This window comes from Podospora bellae-mahoneyi, chromosome 4 (assembly GCF_035222275.1).
Source record: "Podospora bellae-mahoneyi strain CBS 112042 chromosome 4, whole genome shotgun sequence".
Lineage (NCBI taxonomy): Eukaryota > Fungi > Ascomycota > Sordariomycetes > Sordariales > Podosporaceae > Podospora > Podospora bellae-mahoneyi.
This window is the reverse complement of record NC_085883.1, coordinates 3,505,184-3,529,636: the sequence shown is the minus strand read 5'-3', so window position 1 is coordinate 3,529,636 and position 24,453 is coordinate 3,505,184. Positions and strand designations below refer to the sequence as shown.

General features: G+C 55.0%; 10 protein-coding genes across 10 annotated transcripts; 6 read left to right on the top strand and 4 right to left on the bottom strand.

Annotated features, from left to right (window-relative positions):
- Positions 1–34: 34 nt before the first annotated feature.
- On the top strand, positions 35–1,004 carry QC761_405160 (uncharacterized protein; the record flags this gene model as incomplete). Its single annotated transcript, XM_062878800.1, has 3 exons — positions 35–426; positions 490–635; positions 692–1,004. The coding sequence occupies exons 1-3, from the start codon at positions 373–375 to the stop codon at positions 1,002–1,004; spliced, it is 513 nt and encodes a 170-aa protein (XP_062732757.1). The 5' UTR covers positions 35–372.
- QC761_405170 (uncharacterized protein) lies at positions 91–6,034 on the bottom strand (the record flags this gene model as incomplete). The annotated part of the gene is given in 5 exon segments (XM_062878801.1): positions 91–3,756; positions 3,775–4,987; positions 5,113–5,595; positions 5,764–5,921; positions 6,025–6,034. The coding sequence occupies 3 exon segments, from the start codon at positions 6,032–6,034 to the stop codon at positions 5,152–5,154; spliced, it is 612 nt and encodes a 203-aa protein (XP_062732755.1). The 3' UTR covers positions 91–3,756; positions 3,775–4,987; positions 5,113–5,151.
- On the top strand, positions 1,826–2,775 carry QC761_0071430 (uncharacterized protein; the record flags this gene model as incomplete). Its single annotated transcript, XM_062872713.1, has 2 exons — positions 1,826–2,044; positions 2,183–2,775. 2 exons carry the CDS (start codon positions 1,826–1,828, stop codon positions 2,270–2,272), a joined length of 309 nt encoding a protein of 102 aa, XP_062732756.1. The 3' UTR covers positions 2,273–2,775.
- Positions 6,035–10,379: 4,345 nt separating the features above from the next.
- On the top strand, positions 10,380–12,533 carry QC761_405180 (uncharacterized protein; the record flags this gene model as incomplete). Its single annotated transcript, XM_062878802.1, has 2 exons — positions 10,380–11,604; positions 12,039–12,533. Exons 1-2 carry the CDS (start codon positions 11,209–11,211, stop codon positions 12,531–12,533), a joined length of 891 nt encoding a protein of 296 aa, XP_062732754.1. The 5' UTR covers positions 10,380–11,208.
- Positions 12,534–12,905: 372 nt separating this feature from the next.
- QC761_405190 (uncharacterized protein) lies at positions 12,906–13,994 on the bottom strand (the record flags this gene model as incomplete). Its single annotated transcript, XM_062878803.1, has 1 exon — positions 12,906–13,994. One exon carries the CDS (start codon positions 13,992–13,994, stop codon positions 12,906–12,908), a length of 1,089 nt encoding a protein of 362 aa, XP_062732753.1.
- A 534-nt stretch (positions 13,995–14,528) lies between these two features.
- On the top strand, positions 14,529–15,999 carry MED7 (Mediator of RNA polymerase II transcription subunit 7; the record flags this gene model as incomplete). The annotated part of the gene is made up of 2 exons (XM_062878804.1): positions 14,529–14,777; positions 14,835–15,999. The coding sequence occupies 2 exons, from the start codon at positions 14,529–14,531 to the stop codon at positions 15,339–15,341; spliced, it is 756 nt and encodes a 251-aa protein (XP_062732752.1). The 3' UTR covers positions 15,342–15,999.
- Positions 15,957–20,090, bottom strand: BYE1 (Transcription factor bye1; the record flags this gene model as incomplete). Its single annotated transcript, XM_062878805.1, has 4 exons — positions 19,090–20,090; positions 18,323–18,912; positions 16,474–18,250; positions 15,957–16,042 (listed from the first exon to the last, which is right to left on the bottom strand). Exons 1-4 carry the CDS (start codon positions 19,094–19,096, stop codon positions 15,957–15,959), a joined length of 2,460 nt encoding a protein of 819 aa, XP_062732751.1. The 5' UTR covers positions 19,097–20,090.
- PRE9 (Proteasome subunit alpha type-3) lies at positions 19,924–21,224 on the top strand (the record flags this gene model as incomplete). Its single annotated transcript, XM_062878806.1, has 4 exons — positions 19,924–20,266; positions 20,377–20,561; positions 20,630–21,048; positions 21,100–21,224. Exons 1-4 carry the CDS (start codon positions 20,243–20,245, stop codon positions 21,222–21,224), a joined length of 753 nt encoding a protein of 250 aa, XP_062732750.1. The 5' UTR covers positions 19,924–20,242.
- Positions 21,225–21,567: 343 nt separating this feature from the next.
- QC761_405230 (uncharacterized protein) lies at positions 21,568–22,646 on the bottom strand (the record flags this gene model as incomplete). The annotated part of the gene is made up of 3 exons (XM_062878807.1): positions 21,568–22,295; positions 22,361–22,511; positions 22,560–22,646. 3 exons carry the CDS (start codon positions 22,644–22,646, stop codon positions 21,568–21,570), a joined length of 966 nt encoding a protein of 321 aa, XP_062732749.1.
- Positions 22,647–23,260: 614 nt separating this feature from the next.
- Positions 23,261–24,169, top strand: QC761_0071350 (uncharacterized protein; the record flags this gene model as incomplete). The annotated part of the gene is made up of 1 exon (XM_062872712.1): positions 23,261–24,169. One exon carries the CDS (start codon positions 23,261–23,263, stop codon positions 24,167–24,169), a length of 909 nt encoding a protein of 302 aa, XP_062732748.1.
- Positions 24,170–24,453: the final 284 nt, after the last annotated feature.

Genomic DNA, 24,453 nt, shown 5'->3' with positions numbered 1-24,453 from the left:
GATCAGCCGAGGGAACAGGGATGGACCAGGACGAGATTTAGCCGCGTGGTGTCACTTCTGGAATTTGGGGAAAAAAGGACAAGACAAACACGATGCGACGGCGACGACGTCTCCCGACTGCGAACTCTTCTTGATCCATTTCTTTCGACGGAGCGACTATCCCAGCATCGTCTTTTGTTTTTGTAATCCGTTCAGCCACGGCCATTCTCTCACTTATGAACCGACCACATTGAGCCTCCCTTTCTGTCGCCCAAGGGCCCCCGTTAAAAAAACCCAGTTCACTGTTTCCCGATCGTTTAGTTTCGTTACTTTTCTCGACCCCGTTACACTCTTTTTCGACGCACATACACCACCGAGTTAATATATAACACCATGGGCAATTGCGCTTCTTGCCTGGGGAGCAGGCGACGAGATGATTATGATGAGGTTGGTGGTTCCTCAGGGCGGCTTTGATGACGTTGCTGGTTTGTGCTAACCATGGCCGAACAGGACGACGAGGCGCAGCATCTCTTTGACGACCCGAACAACCTCCAATACGGCAGTTTTGAACAGCAACAGATGATGGGCCCCGAGGATCCACAGGAGGTTCAAAGAGAGATTGAGGCTCTGCAGAGGGTGGTTGCGCGCACGTCAGAGTATGCACCCCTGGCCCCTACCACACACCCACCGGCTGACAGATGTGCATGAACAGCAACATGGTCGACATCTACGACATTGCACCAGGCAACCACCGGACAGCGTCGCCTTCTGCGGCCCCAGACAGTCCCGAGATGCCATACGCATATCCCGCCGCTGCCCCCGACGCCAACCTGGTCCGCTATCACAGCCTCCTCTCCAAACTCTCGTCGCACGACGACCTGGCTACTGTGGCACGAGTTGACTGGGGCACCCCCGACGACGACACCATCGAGATGCAGCAAAACACCGCTATATCCATCAAGCTCGAGGGAGCCACGGAACCTCTTGTTGGCAACTTTGCTGATGCTGCAGCTGCGATGCGCTGAGGGAGGCATATACAACATGAGTTTGAAGCTTCCGCCGTAACCGCCACTACACCCTTACGAGATCTCCCATGCTGTGGTCCAGGAAGGAACCGAGAAGGAATCCCGGTTGATCTGCTCCGGCCTTGGGCCGTACCTTGGAGGGGGGCGCCTCGCACCTGCTGACCTGCACTTGCTGGCATGCCTCGTCCAACCCGCCGGTGTTCAGCTGTTCTCCCTCCCCCCTTCCCTTCTCCTTCCCCACCTCCCTCCTTTCACTTCATGTGGGGTTGCCGCTTGTCATCAAGGCTGGAAATGGTGTGTGGGTGGATGTGTGTCATGGGGCCAAGGGGGATGTGAGAGTGGGATAGGAGGTAAAACGTGGCACTGTGGGGCGGCCCGTTTTTTGTAACGATTTGATACCCATGGAGGCCGGAGATGGCGCTTTCCATATTTGTCTTTGTTTCATTATTGATCACGCTCGGTAGGGCTGGAGACGGAGACTACAAAGTAGCTCCCAAGAAACGGTCGACGCGAGAGAAAAAAACATGGTATGGGCGTTTAAAACAAAAGGACGCGCTATCGCCGCCAGACACTGAATTCTACAATCATAAGCAAAGCTTCTTTTCTGTCAGGCTCCTTGTGACTGGTGCAGCTCACCCTTTCCCCTGGTGCCCCCATGACACGCAGCCAATCGGACAGATATTCGGCGAGAGGGTGGGAAACGCTGTCGGTTTAGTTTCCTCAACACCCACCACACCCGCCATCGACAGGCACACGCACCAAGAAAACGACCGACTCGACAGGAAGCCTCATGATCCATTCAGCGGCGGCCACGTGCATACATGCTTAGGGCTTTTTGTGCTGGTCATGTTGCTTCGCGGTGGAGTCTTGCTAGATATAAGAACCCACAACCAGCACCAGCACAGCAAGCAACGCCAACATGCACGTCTATTCTCTTCTTTTTTGCCACCATGGATCCCAAGTCACCAACACCCTTAGCCACCGTTCCGCCATCCATCGGTCAGCCAGGCTGTCTTGTCGTACCGTTGCCGAGCGCGGGGGTGAGTGTGGGAAGTGGACATGCCACAGCTTGGCGGCCGGATACTATCTGTGATTCATAGGGCTTTTTCTTCTCTATAGCTCTGCCCCTTCCGGAGAGCGGCTCGCCCTGCCCACACCCACAATGCTAACCGACGTAGGCTCATTGCGGAAGTACATCAGACGTCCTGCGTGAATACCTGCTGGGGATGGGAAGCATCCAACACGTTCAACAGAGGGCAGATCCCTGACGACAACGCAACATCGAAAACGAAAGAGTATGCATGATAAGCACCACCATCACGACGCCGACTCCGGCCGCCCGCCCCAAAAGCGGGAGTCTGTGCGTGATTCGGTCGTCATGTCATGGAAGACGAGAGGGACAGCCAGCGAGGAAAAAGCATGGCAGTGGGGTCATGGCTGGCATGTGTTTACGGTGTGGCATGGCCGACTCATTGGGCCGCCTCTGCAAGAACTGCAGATGGCTATCGGGGCAAAAGGGGGGCCAGGGTCCGTTGCAACGATTGGAGAAGAGGGCAGCGGAAGCGAGAGGGACAAGAAACAGGACGCCCTCAGCCCGCAGGAAGCAAGTATGGGAAGGAGAAAAGCACGTCACATCGGTTCTCTCTCACTCACTCTCTCTCTCTTGATCTCTCGATCTCTCGATCTCTCGCTCTCAGCTACCTAGCCTACCACGTACCTACCGAACTAAACCGCGCGTGCCGTTCCACGTTCAAAGATGTCTCAAACCTGCCATGCCATGCCACGCCCAACCATTTCATCTTGTCGATTCCTGATGCCCAAGCCCGATGTTCACCACCGTTATCCATCATCACATCACATCTTCCCCAGGTTCTGCTTTCCAGAATTCCCAGGCTGTTTCGGAACGGCAAATGGGTGTGTTGGCCGTTGCTCACAGGAAAAGAGGTAAAAAGAAAAATAGAAAAAGAAAATTACACACACCTTCCACCACCGCCGCCGCCACCACCAGAAAATTGTCCGAGAAAAGCAAATAAAAACGAATATTCGTCCCCTATCCGAGCCGTCCCTTTTCGCCACCACGACGAGAACTCCCACCAGCAGGCCGTTTTCTCACCGTGAAACATGCAGCTGTTCTTTCCCCGTCCTCTGCCACCAGATCTAGATCCCCTCACCTTGCCGTTGAGAGAAGAAGAGAAGCGGCGGATGTGCCTCTTATTCATATCCCCCCCCCATATTCTTCAAATTCTTCTTGTTCTCGCCAGGTCCGCCTGCCATATTTCGCACCCGGCTACAAGAGTACCTACTACCTACGTGACCAGAGGCTAGATTTCTTCCAGAACATTTTCCTTTCCCACAGGTCCACTACCCCCCCGCGTCAACTCAGTCACCCACACAGTCTCCACCCCTTCCACCTCGCTACGGCATCAGACATCCCATCTTGACCCCGCCCTAGATGGAGGGGGGGGTGTAAAGTGAGAGAAGAAGCAGAAAAAAAAAAAAACTTGACGGGTGTGTGATCTGTTTCGAGACTGCCGATGCTAGTCTCCCCCTTTCCCCCTCATCCCCTCCCCCGCCCCGCCCTCGTCCCTTACCTTTTGCCTGCCTGAGCAAAATGTAATGTGATGTATAGTACCTGTGTGTGCTAAATTTTCTCTCCTCCTAGCGAGGGGTGAGTGGGTGGGAGAGCAAAAACGGGGAGTGATCCCACTGGTTCTGTGGCCCCCTTCTCCACCCACCCACACACAAAACCTCTGTGTGTGTGTATGTGTGTGTGTGTGTGTGTGTGTGGTGCGTGAGAGAGAGGAGTAAACGGGTCTTTACCAGAAGATCTTGCACACTGAAGAAAGGGTTGCGGATCCGGTAGTTGCCCCCCCCCCCCCTTCGTCCTTCCCCTCCCTTTCCCTCTTACACCTGCCATGCTCAGGGTCATCTTCAAGTGTGGCAGAGGGAAGGGGGGCTGAAAAGAAACACAAAATAAGTGATATTTCGTTACTGTTATACGTAAAGCGCTTTTTCGTCTTGCTTCTCTGTGACATCTTTTACCATTTAACAATGAAAGAGCCGTCCATGCCGATTCTCGGCCTGCCAGCCATGTGGTACTTCCCACCACCACATAACTCTCCAAGCCTTCCGTTCCCCCTCCCTCCCCAAGTTTGACCAATAATCACAGGACGTCCCATTGTGTGTCGTGAAACCCAAGCCGGACGTAAAAAGCTTGAAACTCCCCTGCCTGAAGGATGAGAAAAAAAAAAAAAGAACAACAAAAGCTGGCGCATGCTCTGTCACCCAGTGGTGACCAGTGCCCTGGTTTTCAAAGAGCCAATATTCCAACAAGATGACGAACCGTACCCAACAGTAGAAAACGTGACAAAGACAGAAGTGAACAAGTAAAAATGTACAAACGGCAGCAGAAGGCGTCTTCTTGCCCAATATTTCCTCCTCCCATCATCGGTTCCGGTCCCGCCAGTCATGGCCAGGCTCCGGCGGTATCCGATATGCATCTATTCCCGCACCCACAACTCTGTCTGGTGGTCGTTTTTTCCCTCTTGGTTCTTGTTTTCCCCTCCTTTTCCTTTACCCTGTGCTGCCTGATGTTGTTCCTTGCCGACGCTGTGGGATTCGCGCCTCCGGAAGGGCTTGCATCTGTGGCTTGATGGGGGGCTGTTCTGTGTTCCCCATTTCCCCCCGACTCCACAGCGTTTCTCTAAAAAAAAAAAAAAAAAAAAGAACCCTTCATGCAGTAAAGAAAATAAAAGTAAAAGAAAATCGGGAAGAGTAAAAAGAAAAAGAAATGACGAAAAAAAAAGTAAACAAGAATGAGATGTTCCTCAGCCCAGGAAATTTCTTTTTGTCTTGACCCGCCTACCCGTCCGCCGCCAGCCCTGATTCCCTCCTTCTACAACACACAAAACGCACATGGTTTTTGCCTCTCACGTTTCTCTTTTCGTCTCGATAAAAGCAACCAACGAAATTGGACGACCCGTCTGCGTATGCTGTCAGCATTCTGTTTCCTGCTCGCGCTCACCCTCCTCGCCTCGTCTCGTTTCCTTCCTCCATCTTGGCAAGGTAAGGTAGATGAGCATAGGAAGAAGGTAGGTAGGACACAAACCTTTTTTTTCTTCCTTTGTTCCTCCTTCCCATCGTCATATCACAACGTCCTCTCCCTCTCTACATGGCTTGCGAGCAGTTCGTTGATCTGGAGTTGGATGTCGTTCACATCCCGCATCGTCTTCTCGATGGTGGCCCTCCTGTTGCCTTCGCGCTGCCACCTCTGGATGTCGTTCAACATCTTGTCGATCCTCCTCTCCTTCTTGCACTTTTGCTCACAAATCTTGCACGGGCCCTGGGCGGGCTGCCAGCTGTAGACGAGCTTCAGTCCGCACGTCTCGCCGGTGCGGTACTCCTTCTCGCATTGCTGGCGGAAGGTACCCCACTTCCAGTAGCCACAGTTCCAGCGGGTTTGTTCAAAGTAGCACATCTTGTTGGGCAAAGGGGTAAGGTAGGCAGTGCGGTAAGGGTCTCGACGACAGTGTGTCTGTCGTGTGGGTCGAGGCAGTATTGTGATTGGTGTGCTGAGCCAGACGGCAGAAGACTGTATTCAGACAGGGCTTCGTGTCAGCGACAGATATCCACCGTTTAACCTTCCCACTCAGCAGCATCCGGAGCGACCTGCAGGGCTTGGGTCCCACAACATCGTTCATGGTGTCCTTACTGTTTTTGAGAAAAGGGGGCGGCCGAGAGCAAGACTGGATGCACTTACTGCCTTGATGGTCGAGGCCGGCTGCTGTGGGCAGGCAGATGCTTGTAAAGCTCGCCCACTCTTTTCCTTTGTCGAGGAGCCAATGATGATGTTGTTGGAGTTCTGGGTAGCAGGCTGACCAAGATGTCGATGTTTGGGGTTCTTGTTGACGGTATATCCTGAAAGTTGGAGAAAGAGAAAAGCGCCCTTCAGGTAGAGACGGTGAAGGATATCGGCACCTTACTTATACTTGTGAGAGCCATCATCTCCTTCTTCTGTTACCCTTTCCCATGGTGGCAGGACCCTTGTCGTCGACTACACAGCAGTAGGCCATGCATCAAGCGGTGCTAGGTACCCGGGGGTTCCTTGATGGAGCGTGGTAAGGGCGATGGAGTCTTTTTTCGTCCATCTCATCTCCTGGGGACTGTCCTGGTACATGTTGTTGCCCCCGGTTCCCCGGCTGCCATCCCCCCGCGTCGTCAAGTCACGTTTGCGATCACACGTTGAGCTATCAAGGGGGAGTGTCCCTCTGTCTGCCCTGGGGGTGTGTGGTGGTACCCTTGCCGGCAAATTAGCCCGTTTCCTGGCCCGCGCAGGTCCCTCTGTGGCCGGACTGGCCTTCATAGGAGCCACGTTGTTCATGGCTCAATAACCACGGTTGAGCACCATGGATTCCCCACCGCGCCATGAACTCACAATTTGACATGAGCAAGCCGTGGTGGCCAAAAGCCAGCCCCTTGGCGTTCTTGTACTCTTGTATTGGCCCGAGACTGGTTGGCCATACTCTGCTTGCTTCACCACATACCCAGCCTCGCTGGCCATTTTTTCCTCCTTCTTTTTCTTTTCTTTTCCACCTTTCCAACAGAGCTTCCGTCGGTACTCCCTGCATAACGCACGGTCAACCCCTGCGAGTAATGGCTCATTGTCTTGCGACCTGGCAGCAGGGGGGATCAGAACCCAATGTCCACGACGACCCCTGTGAGGCCCTAGAGGCGTTGTCCTCTTGTCTCTGGCACTTACAACAGCATCACTAGCGCCGGTTCTTGGGTCGCTATGGTGTGTGTGCCGAGAAGAGGATCTTCCCGTGTGAACTTGCGGACGCCGTCCAGGCCCCTTCCGGATCGGCCCACCTAGCAGCCATTGTCGGGCTAGGCTGGGTCAAAGTGGCCACGGCCATGGCCCAGGGCCGGGACCACCGCCAAAACAGAAACAACAAGTCTTTTAGCCTCCCTCTATCAGCGTCATCACATTCCGTACCTGACAGGGGGTGTGCGTGCGGAAACTTCTCGCTAATGAGGAGAGGGGTGTGTCAAGAGAACTATTGTCGGGCCGCTTGATATCCAGTATGTTGCAGATAGATTTCTTTCTCGGCATGGACGTGTTCTCAAAGATACTCACACGATATATTGGGTGAAGCCACAGTTCGTATGCCGTGGCTGAGACAGCAAAACGGTGGCCTTGAGCCAGTATTTGAGGACACCCCCTGTCGAGAGCTCTTGCATACATTCTGGAAGCTGATTGGATTCCGGCTTTCCTGATGGTCTCACCCATCAAGCCCGACAGCTCGGAACAGAGCATTGTGGTGGTGAGAGTGCTGACGGCGCCGTTCAGCTTGCATTTGACTTCAGTCACAGTACTGCCAGAGCAAGCAGGCTCTCCCACCACAAGGATCAAGTGCCGAGCCAAAGAATTGTGCCGGTGTTAAGGCCTGAATGAAACCCTGGGGGACAAGATCGTGTGACTTGTGGCCTAAATCACATCTGCAACAATCAGGTAGCTCCGAGAGATAGCTGTCTCTGTTGGAGCCTTCCGTGCGCTCTTGCCAGTCCCAGCTATACGTAAACTCGGAGGTTGTGACCGACACTCCGCTCTCTCGATGGCTACCCCTGAGTGAAGTCTCGCATGACAATGTCCTCACATGAAATAGAGTCTCATTCCCAAGAGGTGACGACCCACTGCCGGGCCGAGTCCACGCTGTTGAGTCCCCATGACAAATATCAGCAGAATACTGTTCCAGACGCGGCCCACTCGAATGTGTGGAGTGGTTGGAGGCTTCTCAAAGCGACGTGGCGAGTCCTGAATAGCCAACCATCACGATCTGCGTTGTATTTTTGTTTTTGCTTTGATCTAGCCTTATCACATAGCAGGTGCGGTACGAGGCGAAGGTTCTGAAATACTCGCCGAACTATATGTCGCTTGCAAGGTTCATACTAGCCTCTTGCTCGTGATGTGATCCGGATGACCGAGGAAGCTCCTCATGGAAAACAAGACGACGGCAAAGTGACATGACGCAAGGCGGCCGCTCGGCTCCTCCAGTCGGTTCTGCACGACGACCAGACGGGAAGGAAGATGGGACACGATCAGCAGGAGATCAAAACGAAACGGCCAGATACGAGGCCGAGATGGAAAAGGGCCCCGGATACAGGAAACATGTCCTGGTGGGAGGCCTTGAGATCCTTCAGGCTGATGGCACTTTGTCGACCCTGGGCGGAACGGGACGGAATTTGGTGATTAGGCTCCTGAGGGTGGCCGCCAGGACCGGCCGTCTCCATGATGGGGGCGGTGACTTACACTTCACCTTGCTTCCAGTGGAGTGATCAAGCAGGATCATCACAGGGCAGTGCAGACTGCTGATGGCGTCGCACTCCAGGGATATACATTACAATATCCGGGTCTCCTTCCGGACCAGCCGCCCGTGCCTTGCTGCCGTGGCCTGCAAAGAAAGATGGGATCGCATCGAGAGACAGTGTGGGTGAAGCTTGGATCGTCTAGTTTAATATACCGACAGCACTGAACAACAGCAAGTCAACAACAGTTTGGCTGACACCCGCCTCCCCGCTCGACAGTGAAGCAAGCTGGATGATGATCCGGTGCCGTTACGCCGAGCGTCAACCAGAATGGGTTTGAAATTCGGAGAGCTAAAGTGAAGGCCGGCGTCATGATGAATCAAAGCTGCTATGTGGTCGTCTTGGGGCCGGCCAGGCAGGCCGAGATGGGGAACGCCAGGGTGAGAGACAGGGGTTCGGCGATCAGGTTGGAATGCTTGCGAGAGACAAAGACTGGCTGGCCCTGAACTTTCTAAGCGGTTGAGAGCAAAGAGATCTGCAATGATTGACCATCACTTCTCATCAAGACATTCAAGACACCTGGGCTCTTTACAGCGCAGACATTTCTAAGGCCAGACGGTCATCGCTTGGGCTGAGCCGGGAGCGGGCCGTCCCCCGTCCCCGCCGGCGTGGATGTTCCTTGCTCCGACAGAAGAACAGAAGTTGACCAGGAGCTATCAAGATCACCTCGGCTCATCATGTACGTAGAAGCAGACTGCAAGCGTGGCATATATGTGTGGTGTTCTGCATGGCCCTGGCCTCGTCCTCGCGAATCGTGTGTCAAACTGGTGTTGCAGAAGCGTCCTCCAAACGATACTACGGGTAAACAATATATGAGGTTGTAGGTTTGTGTGTGGTTTTTATATGGTTAACTCCCACTAAAGCGGCCTGAAGCGATCGAGTAAAATCCATCGACAGGGATCCGGCGGGTCACTTCTCGGGAGCAACGGGTGACGGAGAGACTTTGTTTTGGAACAGCCTCATTGAGATAAGTCGTGGCATCCCATTGGCTGGCCCTATTTGGGGGCTAACTGGGGTTTGGGGTTGGCGGGTTTGGAGAAACCGAAAAGCGGGCCGCATCCTTTCCCCGTTGATAGACGACCGAGCATTTGGTCAAGACTTGAGAGTGATGTTCGAACTTTGACCTTGAGAGGGTTACTGAGGGTCCAAGACAGGGGATGGGATGAGTGCTGGCAGTGACATCAGCCGATCAAGCTCTCTCTCCCCTCTTGATGCCGGCTGGGTCTGCGGAGTCATAATTCGCGTTCCTGAAAAGGCAACAATGGAAAGTGATAAGCAGCCCGTGGCCGCAGACTGGGAGGCCAACCCCGCGCACTTTACACGTCACTGGCCGCGATCTGGCCGAGATGATGGAGTGAAGCTGTTGTTATTGTTGTTGTTTTCTTATCCCCCCTTAGGATGGGCTAGATATCAGCGTTAGCTCCCTCTTTCATCAGAACGAAAATGTGAGATGTGACGGACCTGGACCCGAGAAGCAAGGCGCTTGCAGGGCAAAGACAACAGACATGAGGTGGTGGAGCTCAGTCCAAGTATGCCAGGCTGGGCTCGCATTGCAGTGTCGTGTCGACGTGGGCAAGATACCCCTGACCCTGTAGGAATGCACCTCCAGACGTCCGGTGGCTTTCCCCTGCGCTGGCGCATGTGGAAGACGCAGGAGAGCTCAGGCACATCATCCCAAGATCAGTAGACCGGATGCCCACCGCCGCAACGTTGCATCCGCGATCATCGAGGATCCGGGGCCGTGGAGAGAATCTGCTGAAGAAGCAATTTTGAGATTGAATCGAGTTACCGAGTGTAAAGATGAGGGGCAACCTGGAAGCATCTGTTGACATTGACTGTTGCTGCTGTTACTGCTGCTACTGCGACCCCGCCATGTCTTAGATACCTTAGCTCTTATCACTTATCGATAGCCGCCAATGCCCCGCGCCGTAGCGCCCTGGGAGGCCCAACAATGGCATCATGTTCCGACTCTCTAGACTTTCAGACTCTAAAGTCATGGGCAGGGCAACGGCGGAAAAGCGGAAAAGCGCTCATGAGCAGGCCGAGAGGGCTTAAGATGGCCTTTAATGGCCTTGAATGACCTGTGATGGCCACGAGATGCCTGATGAGGACTGGCTCTGATGATGTGTACAAAGAAGACGATGTACCTTACTGTACATCGAAAGACAACCCCTGCATTGTCCAACGTCCGTGCCTCGTGCCTCGCCCTTGCGTCCCCTTTGCGTAACGGGCTGCCAACAACAGATGACCAGCCTGTGTCAAGTGTGACGACGCACGTCTCATGTCACAGCCCAACAACTTGGGAATCTCGACTTTCAACGACATCCTCGCTTTCGCTCAACTTTGCCACGACTTGAGGACACTGACTGAACTCGCCTAGCTACCGCTTCTGGCACGCATCCGACACCGAGTGGCGGTTTCTTTCTTCCTCCTCACCCCCTCCAGGGTTCGTGATCCCGCGTCCCTTGGACCGCCGACTGAGCACAGCAGCAGAAGGAGCCCGCTCTCTTTTGCTGGTCGCATCGGCACCGACCTATCCGGGCAGCCCGCGCGCTTTTTGCTTGACGCGATCTTGTTTAGCCGCACAGCTCAGGGAGGGGAACGGCCATCGAGCCTTGTTGCTGCGCTGCCTGGCTTTTGCGACCCCCTCTTTGCGCCTATGGTACGGCAAAATCAGAAGAGACATCCGCGATAGGCGACTGGGAGATATAGGAGTCCATCAACTGCTATACCGGACACGACACAACACGATACAACACAACACACCAGCGCCAGATCATCAAGTTCCAAGGGAACCGTCAACGCACCTCGCCGCTTTGAGAAAGGAGGAAAAGGCACCATGGCGTCATTGCCAGCAAATGTCCTAGGGAGAGGCGCGCATGATGGCATGCTCCCCGAGCACCATCACTATCTGAAGCCGGATACGGGGAGTGAAGGGGGTGGTCTAGACCCCATTGTTGTTGTTGCCACCAGCCTGCCTGCCGAGAAGACAAGTCAATTGACACTATCGACGCCTAGAGGCGAGGAATTGGGGTCTGGAACCAAAGACGGCAATCCTTCCGTGACGCACCTTGGCCATGGCAATATGGGGAGCAACGGCTTCTTGCCGGATGGACAGATGGATGATGATACCTCTTCTTGCTGTCCCATGGTCGAATTCTCGCAGCTGCCAAACGAGGTGCTCCTCCATATCCTGAGTTATCTCGAAGTCTGTGACTTGTTGGCAACCTCCAGGGTGGGTTGAAACCCCTTTCTTCACCATCTGTTGTTGTGGCTATCCGCCCCTTATCGCCCATTGCTCCTTCCCCGTACACCTAGCTCCTTCCCTCATAGCCCCTCCCATCAAAGTGCTTTCCTTCCCTGGTGTGCTTTCCCTCTCGTGGCTCCTTCCCTTCATAGCTCCTTCCGCCATGATTCTCCCCCCCCACAGCTCTTTCCCTCACAGCTCTTTCCCTCACAGCTCTTTCCCTGCCGCTCCTTCCCACAAATGTCTGTCGCTCCTTCCAATCACCGTTCCTTCCTTTCAAAGTTTCTCCCAATCTGCACCAATCATCCATTTACCACATTCCCACATTACCCCTTTTACCACGATAACACATTCCCACATTCCCACCTCCCTGGGCCCCATCTCAACCGCAACTTTACTAACCCCGTCCTCCCTTTTCACAGACCTCCCACCACCTCCGCACCCTCTCCCTCTCACCCCACCTCCACCGCCTCCGCCTCCGCCGCGCCCGCACCACCCTCCCGACCCAGCTGGCCTCGCCCTCCCGCCCGACCCTGACCGACCTCATCCGCCGCTCCATCTTCCTGACCAACACCACCATCGTCTCCCGCCGCCTCGCCCGCTCCTTTGTCTCCATCCGCCTCTCCCGCCAGCTCGCCGCCCGGCCGCCTCCAGAAGTGCTGGTGGAGCGGTGCGTCCTGCCGGCCGAGTGTCTACCCGGTAAGAAGGCCGCCGTTGCCCCCGCGTTGGTCGCGAGGAAGAGGGCGGTGGAGAGGGAGAGGGTGAAGGATAGGCTGAGGGGGTTTGTGGGGAGTGTTTGGGGGGGCAAGGTGAGGGAAAAGGAGGAGGGTGTCAAAAAGTGGGAGGAGAGGAGTGGGGTGGGAAGGGTTTGGAGGTTGAGGAGGTTTTGGGAGGGGGTTAGTAAGGAGCAGGGGTGAGTGAGGTAAGAGGGTGATATCTTCCTTTCTTTGTTTGCGTTCGTTGGTTGGTTGGAAAAGGGGGGAAGGGCTTGGAATCTGTTTGTTTGCTTGCTGACACTGAACCGACTGGGATTTGGGCTTGTATACCTACCTCTTGGACATTGCGGATGGGGATATGGTTTGTACTTCGTGGTGGGTTTTCTGGCGTTCTGTTTTCTGCTGACATTGTTTGTTCCGGCGGTTTTCTCTCATCAAGGCAACATAGCACAGAGGTTTGTTTGGTTTGTTTGTGCTGCTTTTTGACATTAGGTAACTGCTGTCGTCTCTGTTTTGACGTACCGGGTGATAGATACACTACAATGTACATTGAATATCTCGAAGGCTGGCTCTCTAAGCCCGGAATCGGAACCCATCCCAATCATCCTCATCCTCGTCATCATCTTCATCGTCTTCATCTTCCGCCACGGCAGCATTCTCCTTTCCAAGCGCGGGTCCCTTAGCCGTAGCAGCAGCAGGAGCAGCACCCCCCCCCCCTCCTTGTACCCTCAATGCCTCTCTCCTTTCCCTGAGCTTTCTCGCACGCGCTTCCAGCTCTTCCATAACTTCAAACTCGGTCTCCAACGCCCGAGTGGCCTCCTCTTTCTCATCCTCCAGCTCGATATCCGCCAGCGCCCTTCTCTTTTGTCTTTCTTCCTCTTCCGACTTGGCAGCAATCTCCTCATTGGTCATAACCGGCGCAGAAATGACAGCATCGCCGTCCAAAGCAGCAACAGCAGCAGGCTTCTTTTTCTCCTGCAACAAGTCCGCCTCAAACTCTGCCCACAGGTCGTCCGCCACCGGCGCTGGCGTAGATGTCTTTGGTGGTTGATTTTGCTGTGGCTCATGCGGTATAAGCGGTGACCTGTTTTGCGATGCTGGTTTTGGCGTGATCGACATTGGTGTCCCGGCACTTCCACTGCTATTCTTCTCCCTATCCTCCCGGACTGCGACAGGTGTGGCTGGTCTAGAGGGCATCTGCATCTCAACTCCAAAGGTAGGGGTGCCCGATGTTCGTCGGGCCAGTGGTGGTGTCACCGGTTTGCTTCTCTCGGCCGCAGCCCGTTGATTCTCGTCCGAGGTGGTCACCACGTCAGGTCTGCTCTTTTTTCGTCGCGCGGCGTCCTCGTCAAAAGTGTCACCCATTTCATCGTCTGAATCGCTGTGCTTGCGCTTGTTGGTTGATGGGCCGACCGCAGCAGAGGCTTGGTCCACGAAGCCGGCATAGCTGGGGCCATTGCTGTTCTTGTCGGTGTTGAACAGCACTTGGACTCGTTCGCGATGGCCGGCGCTGCGCAGATGACCTTCCCAGAGGGATTCAGCCTTGATGGGCTCGAGGCAGATGGCGCACGAGAGCTTCCCAGAGTCGGAATAGGAGGCGTGGGGGTGTTCAATTCGGCGAGCAGCGCGTTGCTGCCTCAGTAGAGCGCGAACATCGGCCATGATGAACATGTACGAGTCGAGGCGCAGTAGTGAGATGCCCAAGGTGGTGGATCTCGAGGTGGTGGGAAATGTCGCAATCAATGGGTTAGTTGGGTAGAGTAAAACAGCGAAAAGGGGACGAAGATGGCGGTCTGCTGTAGACGTCAATGGGCATTCACTTGGTGGATTAGGTAGTCGTTGTTGGGGGTGATGATGTACCCGACTGTCCCTAAAGTGGAATAAATTCGGAGGCGCTTGGGGCGCTGAAGTCGGACCCTTGGCAGCTGACAGCGGGGCAACCACAGGGAAGCTCCCGAAGTGATCCCCACTTGGTGTAACCTGGGGAAGCTTCAGCCACACCCAGTCGCAAAGGTGCGCATTTCACCAAACATCATCATCTTTCAACGTTGAATGCGCCTAGTTGACTACTGCCTGACTACGAGTAACTACCAGCTTTATTATCGCCCCAGAACAATTTAAGAAGGCTCTCAGCCACTACCACCTCTCTGCAAACATCACCTCCATCCCCACTCGTGCGACACCCACCCTGACAACATGGCCGAGGAGGAAGATACCAACCGCGTAACATCGACCTGGCCTGACCCTCCACCATTCTGGAAAGACTTCACCCCCGAGAACATCTCCCGCTACGACACCCTTAAGTCAGACTATGCGACAGCACACTCCACCCCCGACCCAGATTCCATTACCCGCCTTCCCTCCATCCCAGAAGACCTCATCAATCTCCAACCACCACCCGAACCAACAGACGGAAAATGGAGGTTATATAGCGAAGCCCAAGCAGTCCGTTTTTCCTCCTCCCCCCTTCCCTTCCCTATACTAACACTCCCTTCCCCCCAGCTAACCGACACCCTCCAATCCCTCACCGAAGCGGGCGTAACACCCCTCCTCCCCGCCTCCATCAACCCCTCCTCCCAAGACTCCAAACACCTCGACCGCTCCTTCGAACTCAAAAAGCTCGCAAAGTCCATCCTCCTAAACTACCTCGAACTCGTCGGCGTAATGTCCCACAACCCCGCCCACGGCGCCGCCAAGATCCAGGACCTCAAGACCCTCATCCTCAACTTCCACCACACCCTAAACGAATACCGCCCCCATCAGGCACGGGAGCAGCTCATACAGATCATGCAGGACCAGCTCGACACCAAGAGGGCCGAGACCGCCGCCATTAGGGGGGTGGTGGACAAGGCCAGGAGGATGATTGAGGGGTTGGGGAGTCTGGAGCTGCCGAGGCTGGACGACGAGGTGGTCACGACGGGCTCAATTGGGGGCAGGGAGACGGAGGAGAGGAGGAGGATGGCGGCCGAGAGGTGCACGGTTGGGAGTGTGGAGTTGGAGTTTGCCTAAGACAATAAAGATACCCGGGATGATATTACAGCATGTGCCAGAGGCGAATTGCACATACATAGCTAGCTTCACAAAAGCCATGATCAGATCACACAACGAACGACCTGGCAACTTTGATAAAGATAAAAAGCTGCCTTTTGAAAGATACACACAGAAGAAGACCAACTAAATAGGCAAGTGATATTAACCACAACAACAACCACCATCCATGTCAACACCAAAACCTGATGAAATAAAACAAATAAACCCCATCTACCAGTCTCGATCCCTTGCTCCCCCTCCCCCTCCCCTCCCTCCAACCACGTCACATGAAATTCCAACGACACATTTCGTTCCAACCAAACAACTACCCATGCCCGTCCCAAAAAGTGCAACTAGAGACCAATCAAAAACACTCAAAACACGAGCAGAAGCCGAACACAAGATGCCCACCAACTCCAGGAAAAGAGTGAGCAACTCCTCCGAACATTTTTCCTTCCCGAGCCGAGCCAAGAAAGCAAATAAACAATGATTTTCCTAACTTCCTTCCACTTCGCGCAATTTTTTTTTTACCAACTCCCCAACCCCATTCCTTCCCAATCATGTTCGCTCGCGTGAGCGTCGTCAAACATCTTCTCAAGAGCAGTGCTGAGCGTCGCCAATATCCTCCCCGCCGCCACTTCCTCCTACGGTTGCGATCCCGCCGTGGTCGTAGCGGTTGCCTGTGGCGGGATGGGGGGGGGTGGGATGGGCGTCTGTCTCGGAGGTCCCGTGGCGTGCCCTACAGGTGGGATCTGCGGAGGGGGCACAGCCGTCTGCCGGACCGGGACTGCTTGTGACTGCTGCTGCTGCTGCTGCTGTGGCTGAAGCTGAGGGTGATGTGGCTGTGTTGGGGATCGCTGGGCTCCTTGTTGCTGCTGGTGCTGCTGAGGCGGCTGAACTTGTTGCAGATGTGAATACGGAGGCTGGCGTTGCTGCTGCGGGGGCGGGTGAAAGTGTTGCTGCTGATGCTGCTGGAGAGGGGGCTGGAACTGTTGCGGCCTTGGTTGTTGTGGCTGCTGCTGTGGTTGCTGCAACGGCGGTGGAGGCGGTGGAGGAGATGGCCCTGAGGGCTGGCTTTGAGGCCCCGGAGCCTCTCGTTCCAGAACCTGACTAAGGTACGGCAGATCTTCTCTGGCTTTGGGTTCACGCTCGTATACCCTCCTTATGAGTTCCCACTCCGAGCGCGTCATGGCAAAGGCCTGAGGAAGAAGGAAAGCAACCGTCGGACTTCTCATGTACTGGCCAAGTACCTCCCGGGCTTCGGCCTCTCCTCGCCGCTGTGACTCCGCCCTGCGAGCCTGCTCCGGACTCAGGGCTGGCTCTTGGGGCTGTGGGGGAGGCGCCACCACCTGCTGCTGGAGGGGAGTGGCGCTGTTCCGGGGAGGAGTCGGATAGTTCGGGAATGCCCCTGAATTCACCGTGGGTGAGTAGGCTGGCGCTGTGCTGGACTGGCGGTTGGCCAGCGGGAAGCCTGCTGATGTGGGAGTCGGTGTGTCAGGAGACTGCGCATAGTCGTGTCGAACCGGGGCCTGCGTCAGCACTGGGGGGGCATTTGGTTGTACTTTGCCGTCTTCCCATCGATAGACGAATACGGCGAGCAACATCGGCTCGGGTCTTGACTGCGGGATGAAGTTGTCCTCCAGATTCATCATAAACTCAGGGTGGCCACCTGCACCGGGCAGGACGGGCACGAGATAGCTGTCTCGGACGTTTGCCAGCCCCTTGCGGTCCACCACACCATATCTCTTCTTGTTGACAAAATACTCGACAAGCTTTTGCATCCCGGCCTTGCCTTGAGGGGATGTTGGCTCCAGGTTCACCACGATGACCTCGGAGACTTGGCTGTAGCGCATTCCGCAAAGATACACATTGGCTGCTTGCTCATCTATGCGCCCGCAGACGGTAATGTTCTTTGGGATGACCTTATCCCACGTTAAACCAACGCTCTCTCCGGGGTTCGCACCGCCAATGTGCTTCGCGGTGACTTGGAACTCGGCAATGGTGTTCATGACCAGATTCCCACGCCACACCACATCCGGATCCGTCTCTTCTTTTGGCGAATATGGCGGTGACTGGCTCCCGTCATCATCAAGCATGCGATCAACATCTGGGTCCACGCCGGGACCAGTTGCGGGCGCGGCAGCCAGGGGAGCAGCCGGGCGCTGAGAAACGGCTGGCGATTTGACACTGGAGTAGACCTTGTTCAGATCAAAGTCGGCGCGACTGGGTGACTGCTGCGTGTCGACAGCCAACCCTCGAGATGCCGACCTGGCACGGCTCGCTTCCGACGACTCTCTAGGTTCCGACTTGGGGGCGCTAGGTCGACGCACGGGAGCTGACGGGATGTCTTCCGTGGTCATGGCATAGTTGTCGTCGCCAATCACCTCGTCGCCCTTGTGCGTTCTCCGTATCCGGGGCACATCCTCGGTGATCTTGATGGCTTGCTTCTCGGCCCGGGCCTTCATCTCGGCTGTCTGATCCTGGAGCTCCTTGGATGCCAGCTCTTCCGTAGACATGGCAGCCAGCATGGGAGGTGTCAGAGTCCCTTCCAGCAGCCGGGATCCCAGTTCGAGGTTGGACTTGAGGTTGTGGACAAGAGTCCTACCCTGGTTGCGGTAGGAGTCCTGGGTGGGATGGGTATCGTAGACGGCGCGCTCGATCTGGAGCGCAAACCTTTCGGCACGATCACTGACAGGCATCCCATCTGAGGGAACAACACCCTTCTTTTCTGCCGCGCCAAGCGAGTGCACAAGAGACTTCACGAGTGCCTTAGCCACACCCTGCCGACTGTCTGGCAGCTCGGTGGCTTTGGAAGGGAGGTCAGCAGGAGGGGTATAAGCCGGTGTAGATACCGGAACAGACTGTGTCTCGGTGACTTTGCGAAGCTTCTGGGGGAAAGGGAGCCGCAGGAGTTAGTGACTTACATTGATCAAGGCATGGAGTTGCTGTGAAAAACTTACCTTGTTCTCCTTCTCCTGAGCCCCGTCGGCGGTTTTCCGCTTCTGACCCGACGCCTTAGTTTCCTTTTCCTTCTTAGGTTCGGGTGCCGGTGGAGGAGGTGGTGGCGGTGACTGCTGTGGCGTCCGCGATGCTTCCTCCTTGAGATCACTTGTTCGCTTCTTGCCCTTCTTGGTGCCCTTCTTCTTCTTGGTCTTTTCCTCTTCATAGTTCTTGCGCCGTGTTTCCCAGAGCTTCTCGCCCCTCGCCATGCTGGCCAACAGCTCCTTGTGGTTCTCTGGCTTGCACTGTTCGCAGAAATAATTCTTAGGTATGTCTTCGGCGAACTGGCTCACCCCCATGCAGATGTTGTGTTGCCAGGCGGTACAGGTGTCGCAAGCGATCCAGGCTTCGCCGGAGTCCTCATCTTGCTCGGTGGCGCCGCACACGCAGCGGATGATCTCCTCCTCTGGTTCTTCGGGTTCGGGGGCAGCCTTCTTGCCCTTCTTGGAGCCGCCGGTTCGCTTCTTTGGCGGTTCGACGAGCTGGTCGAGCTGTTCGTGGGCCTTGTGCTGGCCCTTTGTCGCTCTGACGGAGCGGCGGGGTTCTGGGTCTGAAGTTAAGTCGAGAGTCAGTTGCTGGTTCTTGAGAGCGGTCTGAGTGGTGCGCGCAGACCGGCGTCGCGGAGCCATACTGCTGCTGCTGCTGCTCCTGTTGGACTTGGAAGAAGAGTTGGGGGTGGGGGTGGGTGTGCGCGAAGGGTTCAGTCGCCGCGCACGTTGCTGCTTACCAGACATGGTCGCGTCAAAGGGAGACGGACGGTAAACGGGTGGAAGGTTCAGTAGGTAGTAGGTAGGTAGGCGTGGCAGCAGCCAGGCAATGGGGGCGTGCTTGCTCTCCTCTCCTGTCGCTTGCCGAGTGGGTGGGCTACTGTTTGCTCAAAAGCTAGGTAGATAGATGGCTACCTAGATGGGTATGCGATGAGATGGCATGCGGGTCACTCGATCAGGTAGGTAGGTATTTTACGCTTGCATGGGAACTAAAATGACCACCAGATTGCCATCTGACTGCCCGACGTGACGCGAGAGAATTGAAAAGCAACAAAAAGTAAACAGAATTCAAGAGGATAAGCCCTGCCCGAAGCTATCCCGCGAAGAAACCAAAGCGCCCACGGTAGTATTTCCCTCTTCCTCTCTTTGGCGGCGAAGGAGGGGGAGGTCCCAAACTTTCCTCACAGCTAGCAAGTCCAAGCTTCAGAAGATAGGTAGGTAAGTAGATGGATGGATGGAGCGGGCGCGCAGTGGGTGGCGTGGCGCGACGGGTCGATTCCAGCAAAACGAAGTACTGCGTAACGGAGTAAGATAATTCTTTGTAAGGTGTCAGTATGCGACAATGGCGTTGTCACGTTTGTTGACTCAATCGCGTTTCTCGATTTTTGGGTGACGAATTGCGGAGGTTGGAAAGAGGAGATTGATCGAAGGTGGAGAGATGGCCGAAGAAGAAGCGCGAACGGCCAGCGGGAGAGCCGAGAGGGACTGGATTTGGAAGCTTGGGGAGGACGGGAAATCGGCCTGTGCTTGTTATGTAACGCTTTTTTTTGTGACAAGCAGCAGGTGGGGTTTTATAGCAGTGGCAGAGAGTCGGAGCTTGGCCGGTTCAAGTCCCGATGGCGGGACATGTGCCTTGCAGGTCAGGCAGCAACAGGAGCTACGCGTGTGAGGGCGCTTGCCTAGAGCTCCCAGGCTGGGGGGGCTACCTGAAGGTGAGGGCGAGGTGCAGCAACATCCATCCATCCATCCATCAGCCTTAGTTCCAACTGTTGGACTTACCATAAACCCCAAACCACACGATTGTTTCCGACAAGCGCCTGAAAGAGGCCAATTGTTGCCGTCACCGCCATCACTCCTCCCCGCTTCCAACTCCAACAGTAAACGACTGCCATCATGTCCAGAAGATACGATTCCCGAGTATGTTGGCTGCCCGCTGTCTTTGGCTCCACCGATGTTGGGGCATGGTGTTGCGCTGGGAGCTCCCTTCGCGGCCAAGGGTACACCACGAGGCTAACTGCCATGTCTAGACAACCATCTTCTCCCCCGACGGTCGCCTGTACCAGGTCGAATATGCCCTCGAAGCTATTTCTCACGCCGGCACAGCCATTGGCATCCTGGCCAAGGATGGCATCGTCCTCGCTGCTGAGCGCAAGGTCACCTCCAAGCTGCTCGAACAGGACACTTCGGCTGAGAAGCTCTACATTCTCAATGAGTATGATACAGTCATGTCTGGTCGTTCAGTATGGGCTATGGTTGTGCTTACCTGGCTTTTGTTTGTAGCAACATGATTTGCGCCGTCGCCGGCATGACCGCCGACGCCAACATCCTCATCAACTACGCCCGACAAGCCGCCCAACGCTATCTCCTTACATACAACGAAGACATTCCCTGCGAACAGCTCGTCCGTCGTCTCTGCGATCTCAAGCAAGGTTATACACAACACGGTGGTCTCCGGCCCTTTGGCGTTTCCTTCATCTACGCCGGTTGGGATCCCCAGCGCCAGTTCCAGCTCTACCTCAGCAACCCGTCAGGCAACTACGGCGGGTGGAAGGCGACAAGCTCGGGCGCCAACCACGCCAGCGCCCAGAGTCTTTTGAAGCAAGATTACAAGGAGGATTGCACGTTGGAAGAGGCCTGCGGTATGGCCGTCAAGGTGCTGAGCAAGACGATGGATTCCACCAAGCTTGGCAGCGAGAAGAGTGAGTTTTGGAGGCGGATTTATAAGAGGGATCATGGCTAACAAATGACAGTCGAGTTTGCGACGGTTGGCCAAACCAAGGACGGCAAGATTTACCACAGATTATGGAGCGCCGACGAGATCGATGCGCTACTCAAGAAGCACGACTTGGCCAAGGACGAGACCAAGGAGGAGTAAATAGACTGGGTCCATGGTGGTGGACGGGAACAATCGCGATATGGAATGGTTTTTCAGCGCCGCATGTACTAATAGAAGATGTGCCAGATGCTGAACTGGACGTGAACTCCTTGCTTCTGCGCCGTGTATCCCATCTTTCCTGAAGCCAATGTTTGCCGGGTCCTTCATGCAGGTTGTAGGGGAAGGCATGTACCTGTTAAGTTCCCAGTCTCCTATTACATCATTTACAGATCCCCATGTTTAAGTTGCCAAGTACATAGATACCCAATGGTACTATATACCGTGTGACAATTGTCGACAAATGTTGTGGTTGGTCACTATACACCCGAATCAGCTTTCCTCTTCACCTGCTGTTCAGCTCTCTCAACTCGTAGCCTACATTCCTGCCACCAGCACCCTCCTCCTCATCTCTCAACCTCCCGTACCCCGGTCCATTCTCTGCCGCCCCCGGCGGGCCGGCATAGGGCTCATCGCACTTGGCGCTGCTCAACCTAGGCCAGTACCGTCTGTAACTCCAGTATGCCACCGTCCAGCCGAGCAACCCGCCAATCGTCACATCATAGACATCATGCCTGTAGTCCTGACACCTCGAAATAGCAATCATGGTTGCGCCCACCAGCGGCGCCAGACAAAACAGCGCCTTGAGGAGGTCGCCCCTCACCACCTTTTCCGTGTGCTCTGCTATCGACCCTGGACCGTGGGCAAAGATTCGGGTTTGGCCGGCCAGAAAGAGGGAGAGGTAGCCCAGCCCGGCGAAGGAGAAGGAAGAGTGGCCCGAGGGGAAGGACCGCCAGCCGTCGTGGAGCTTGTGGTGGCCTGTTTCGGTGCAGACGGATATGTCTACCAGCTTGTCAAGGGGGGTGTCGGGGAGGGGGGCGCATCGGGCGAGGAGGTCGGGACGGGGGCGGCCGACGGCGTTTTTGATGATGTCGGTTAGGAGGGAGGTGAGGATGAGGGAGATGGCGAGGCCGAGGAGGGTGACGTGGTGTTTGTGGGAGGAGGCCGAGGAGAGGAGGTTGGAGAGGCAGATGAGGATGAGGGGGAGGAAGAGGGCGTATATGAAGTCGTGGGCTGGAGGAGGGCGCGAGGGTCAGTAATGAGGTGGAGGGGCGCAAAAAGGGAAGGGGGTGGTTTACTTAGGGGAACTCTTTCGACCTCGGCGTAGGGGAACGAGATGCGCAAGTCGTTGAGCGAGAACATGCGGTGGAAAGGTTCGACGAAGAATTGGATGAGGATGTAGCTGGAGAGGAGAATGACGAGGCCGATGTAATCAGAGGCATACGTTCTCTAGATTCGGAAACACAATCAACATCTAGTCCAACAAAACACTACAACCTGGAAGTGACTTGCATTCCAGAATCGCATCACGGAAGCCAGGAAACCGTTGCCGGTTGCCGGCGAATTGGGCCTCGGGGGCGCCATGGCGAGAAGTCACCGCCGTCGGAGGGATCTGAAGGTGCTTCGGAGCATTGAAACTGGTGCAAAGGACAGGAAAGGGAAAGAGAAGATGACAAGGTAAGCTTTCTGTTGAGGAGGATCAAGGACCAGGTCAGCTTGCAATATCCCTGTCGCAAAGGCCCAAAAGCCGACTTGGCCTTGCTTGGAGGGGGGCTAGAGTCTGGGGATGACGGTTCTTGGCGTGTGCAGGGGGCGGTTGGATGTGGGGATCCCTACTTGAACTTATCAACTCTCCTTGCTCTTCAACGCCCTTGTGGCTTGCCCTTCATGCCTTTCTCTTGATCAAGTGCAAGGGCTATTATGTCTTCATGGGCTTAAAGTCGAGTTTTGCTAATTTCAGAGTCTCAATCCACACTCAAAATAATCCCTCTGAGGGCGAACATAGCCAATACGTCGACATGTTGTATCCCTTCGAATTTGGTCTTGTATGCCCTCGAGTCCTCGGCTTCGTCACGGTGATGTCGGCTCTAGATACAAGATGAGGCCATGGGCTTCAAATGAGGTTTTCTGTCTCTCGACAAATTATCGAAACATCCTCCAGTTTTCTAATCACTTCTCACCAAGGTGCCTACCACACAATGTCTTTTTCAAAACTACTACTTGCAACTTTGGTTGCGCTGGCAATCCCAGTTCAAGCCATTCCTCATCTTCAAAACCATGACCAAGCTTGCTGCCCATGCCCAGCATCCACATCAGCCATCACTATTACCATCCCAGGAGAGACCATCACCGTCACTCTGGCCCCTCCGCCAGCCCAAACAGTGACTGTCATTCTCCCAACACCACCCACCGAGGAAACCATCCTCCAGACAGTTACAGTTATCCCACGACCAAGCTTGGTCGCTGAACCACCCATAATCTATTCAGTGCCTCCCCTTGTCCAGACCGTGACATTCTCATCACCAAACCCGCCCCCGCGTGTGGTCCGCCTCCCGTCAACAGTCACCCTGACTCAATACCCCCCTGAACCGACGACAACCACATCTTCCCCCCCAATCGAGTCAACATCATCCCAGGAATACGTCACTGTAACTATCACCGCCAACACCCAGCCATCATCATCCACTTCCGAACCCGAGGAACTCTTGCCCCCCTTCACATTCACTCCCTACAATGCTTCTAAACCAATCACCTCCTCTTCCACTACCACCATCCCCCAAACCTTCATCTTCACCCCCTACAACCCACTCCAGCCATCAATCTCGACCTCCATCAGCACCCACACCTCAACCTCGACCCTGCCATCTTCCCCGCCAACACTCCCGGTGTCAGATGAAAGCGACAGTGACAGTGACAGTGACAGTGACAGTGACAGCGACAGCGAGGACGAGAAGGTGGAGGACATCCAATCAGCAGGCTGCACCACCGGCACATCCACCATCCTCTCCACCACAAGAGTGACAGTCTACAACACCGTCACGAGGACGGTATACCCTCTTTCCTCTCTTCAAACCATCAGCAGCACCGTGACGGGTATCAACGGATAGGCTGCCGGCCGTCCTAGTTGGTGTTATCATGTATTTTTATCATGTCGTTGTTTTTCCTTGATGTAATGGTTCCGGAGTTTAGGGGATGATGTACAAGTAATGTATAAAATTCTAAAGTATCACTACCTGAATAGTGTTTACCTTCCTGTGTACCTATTCATTATCGACTGTCTCACTATCAGTGATATTTCCTCACAGAAAACCGTCAACTTCACAAACCAACCAATATTCAGGTCATGAGGTATCATTAAAACACTACCAACACAGCCCTCCAAGGCCGGGAA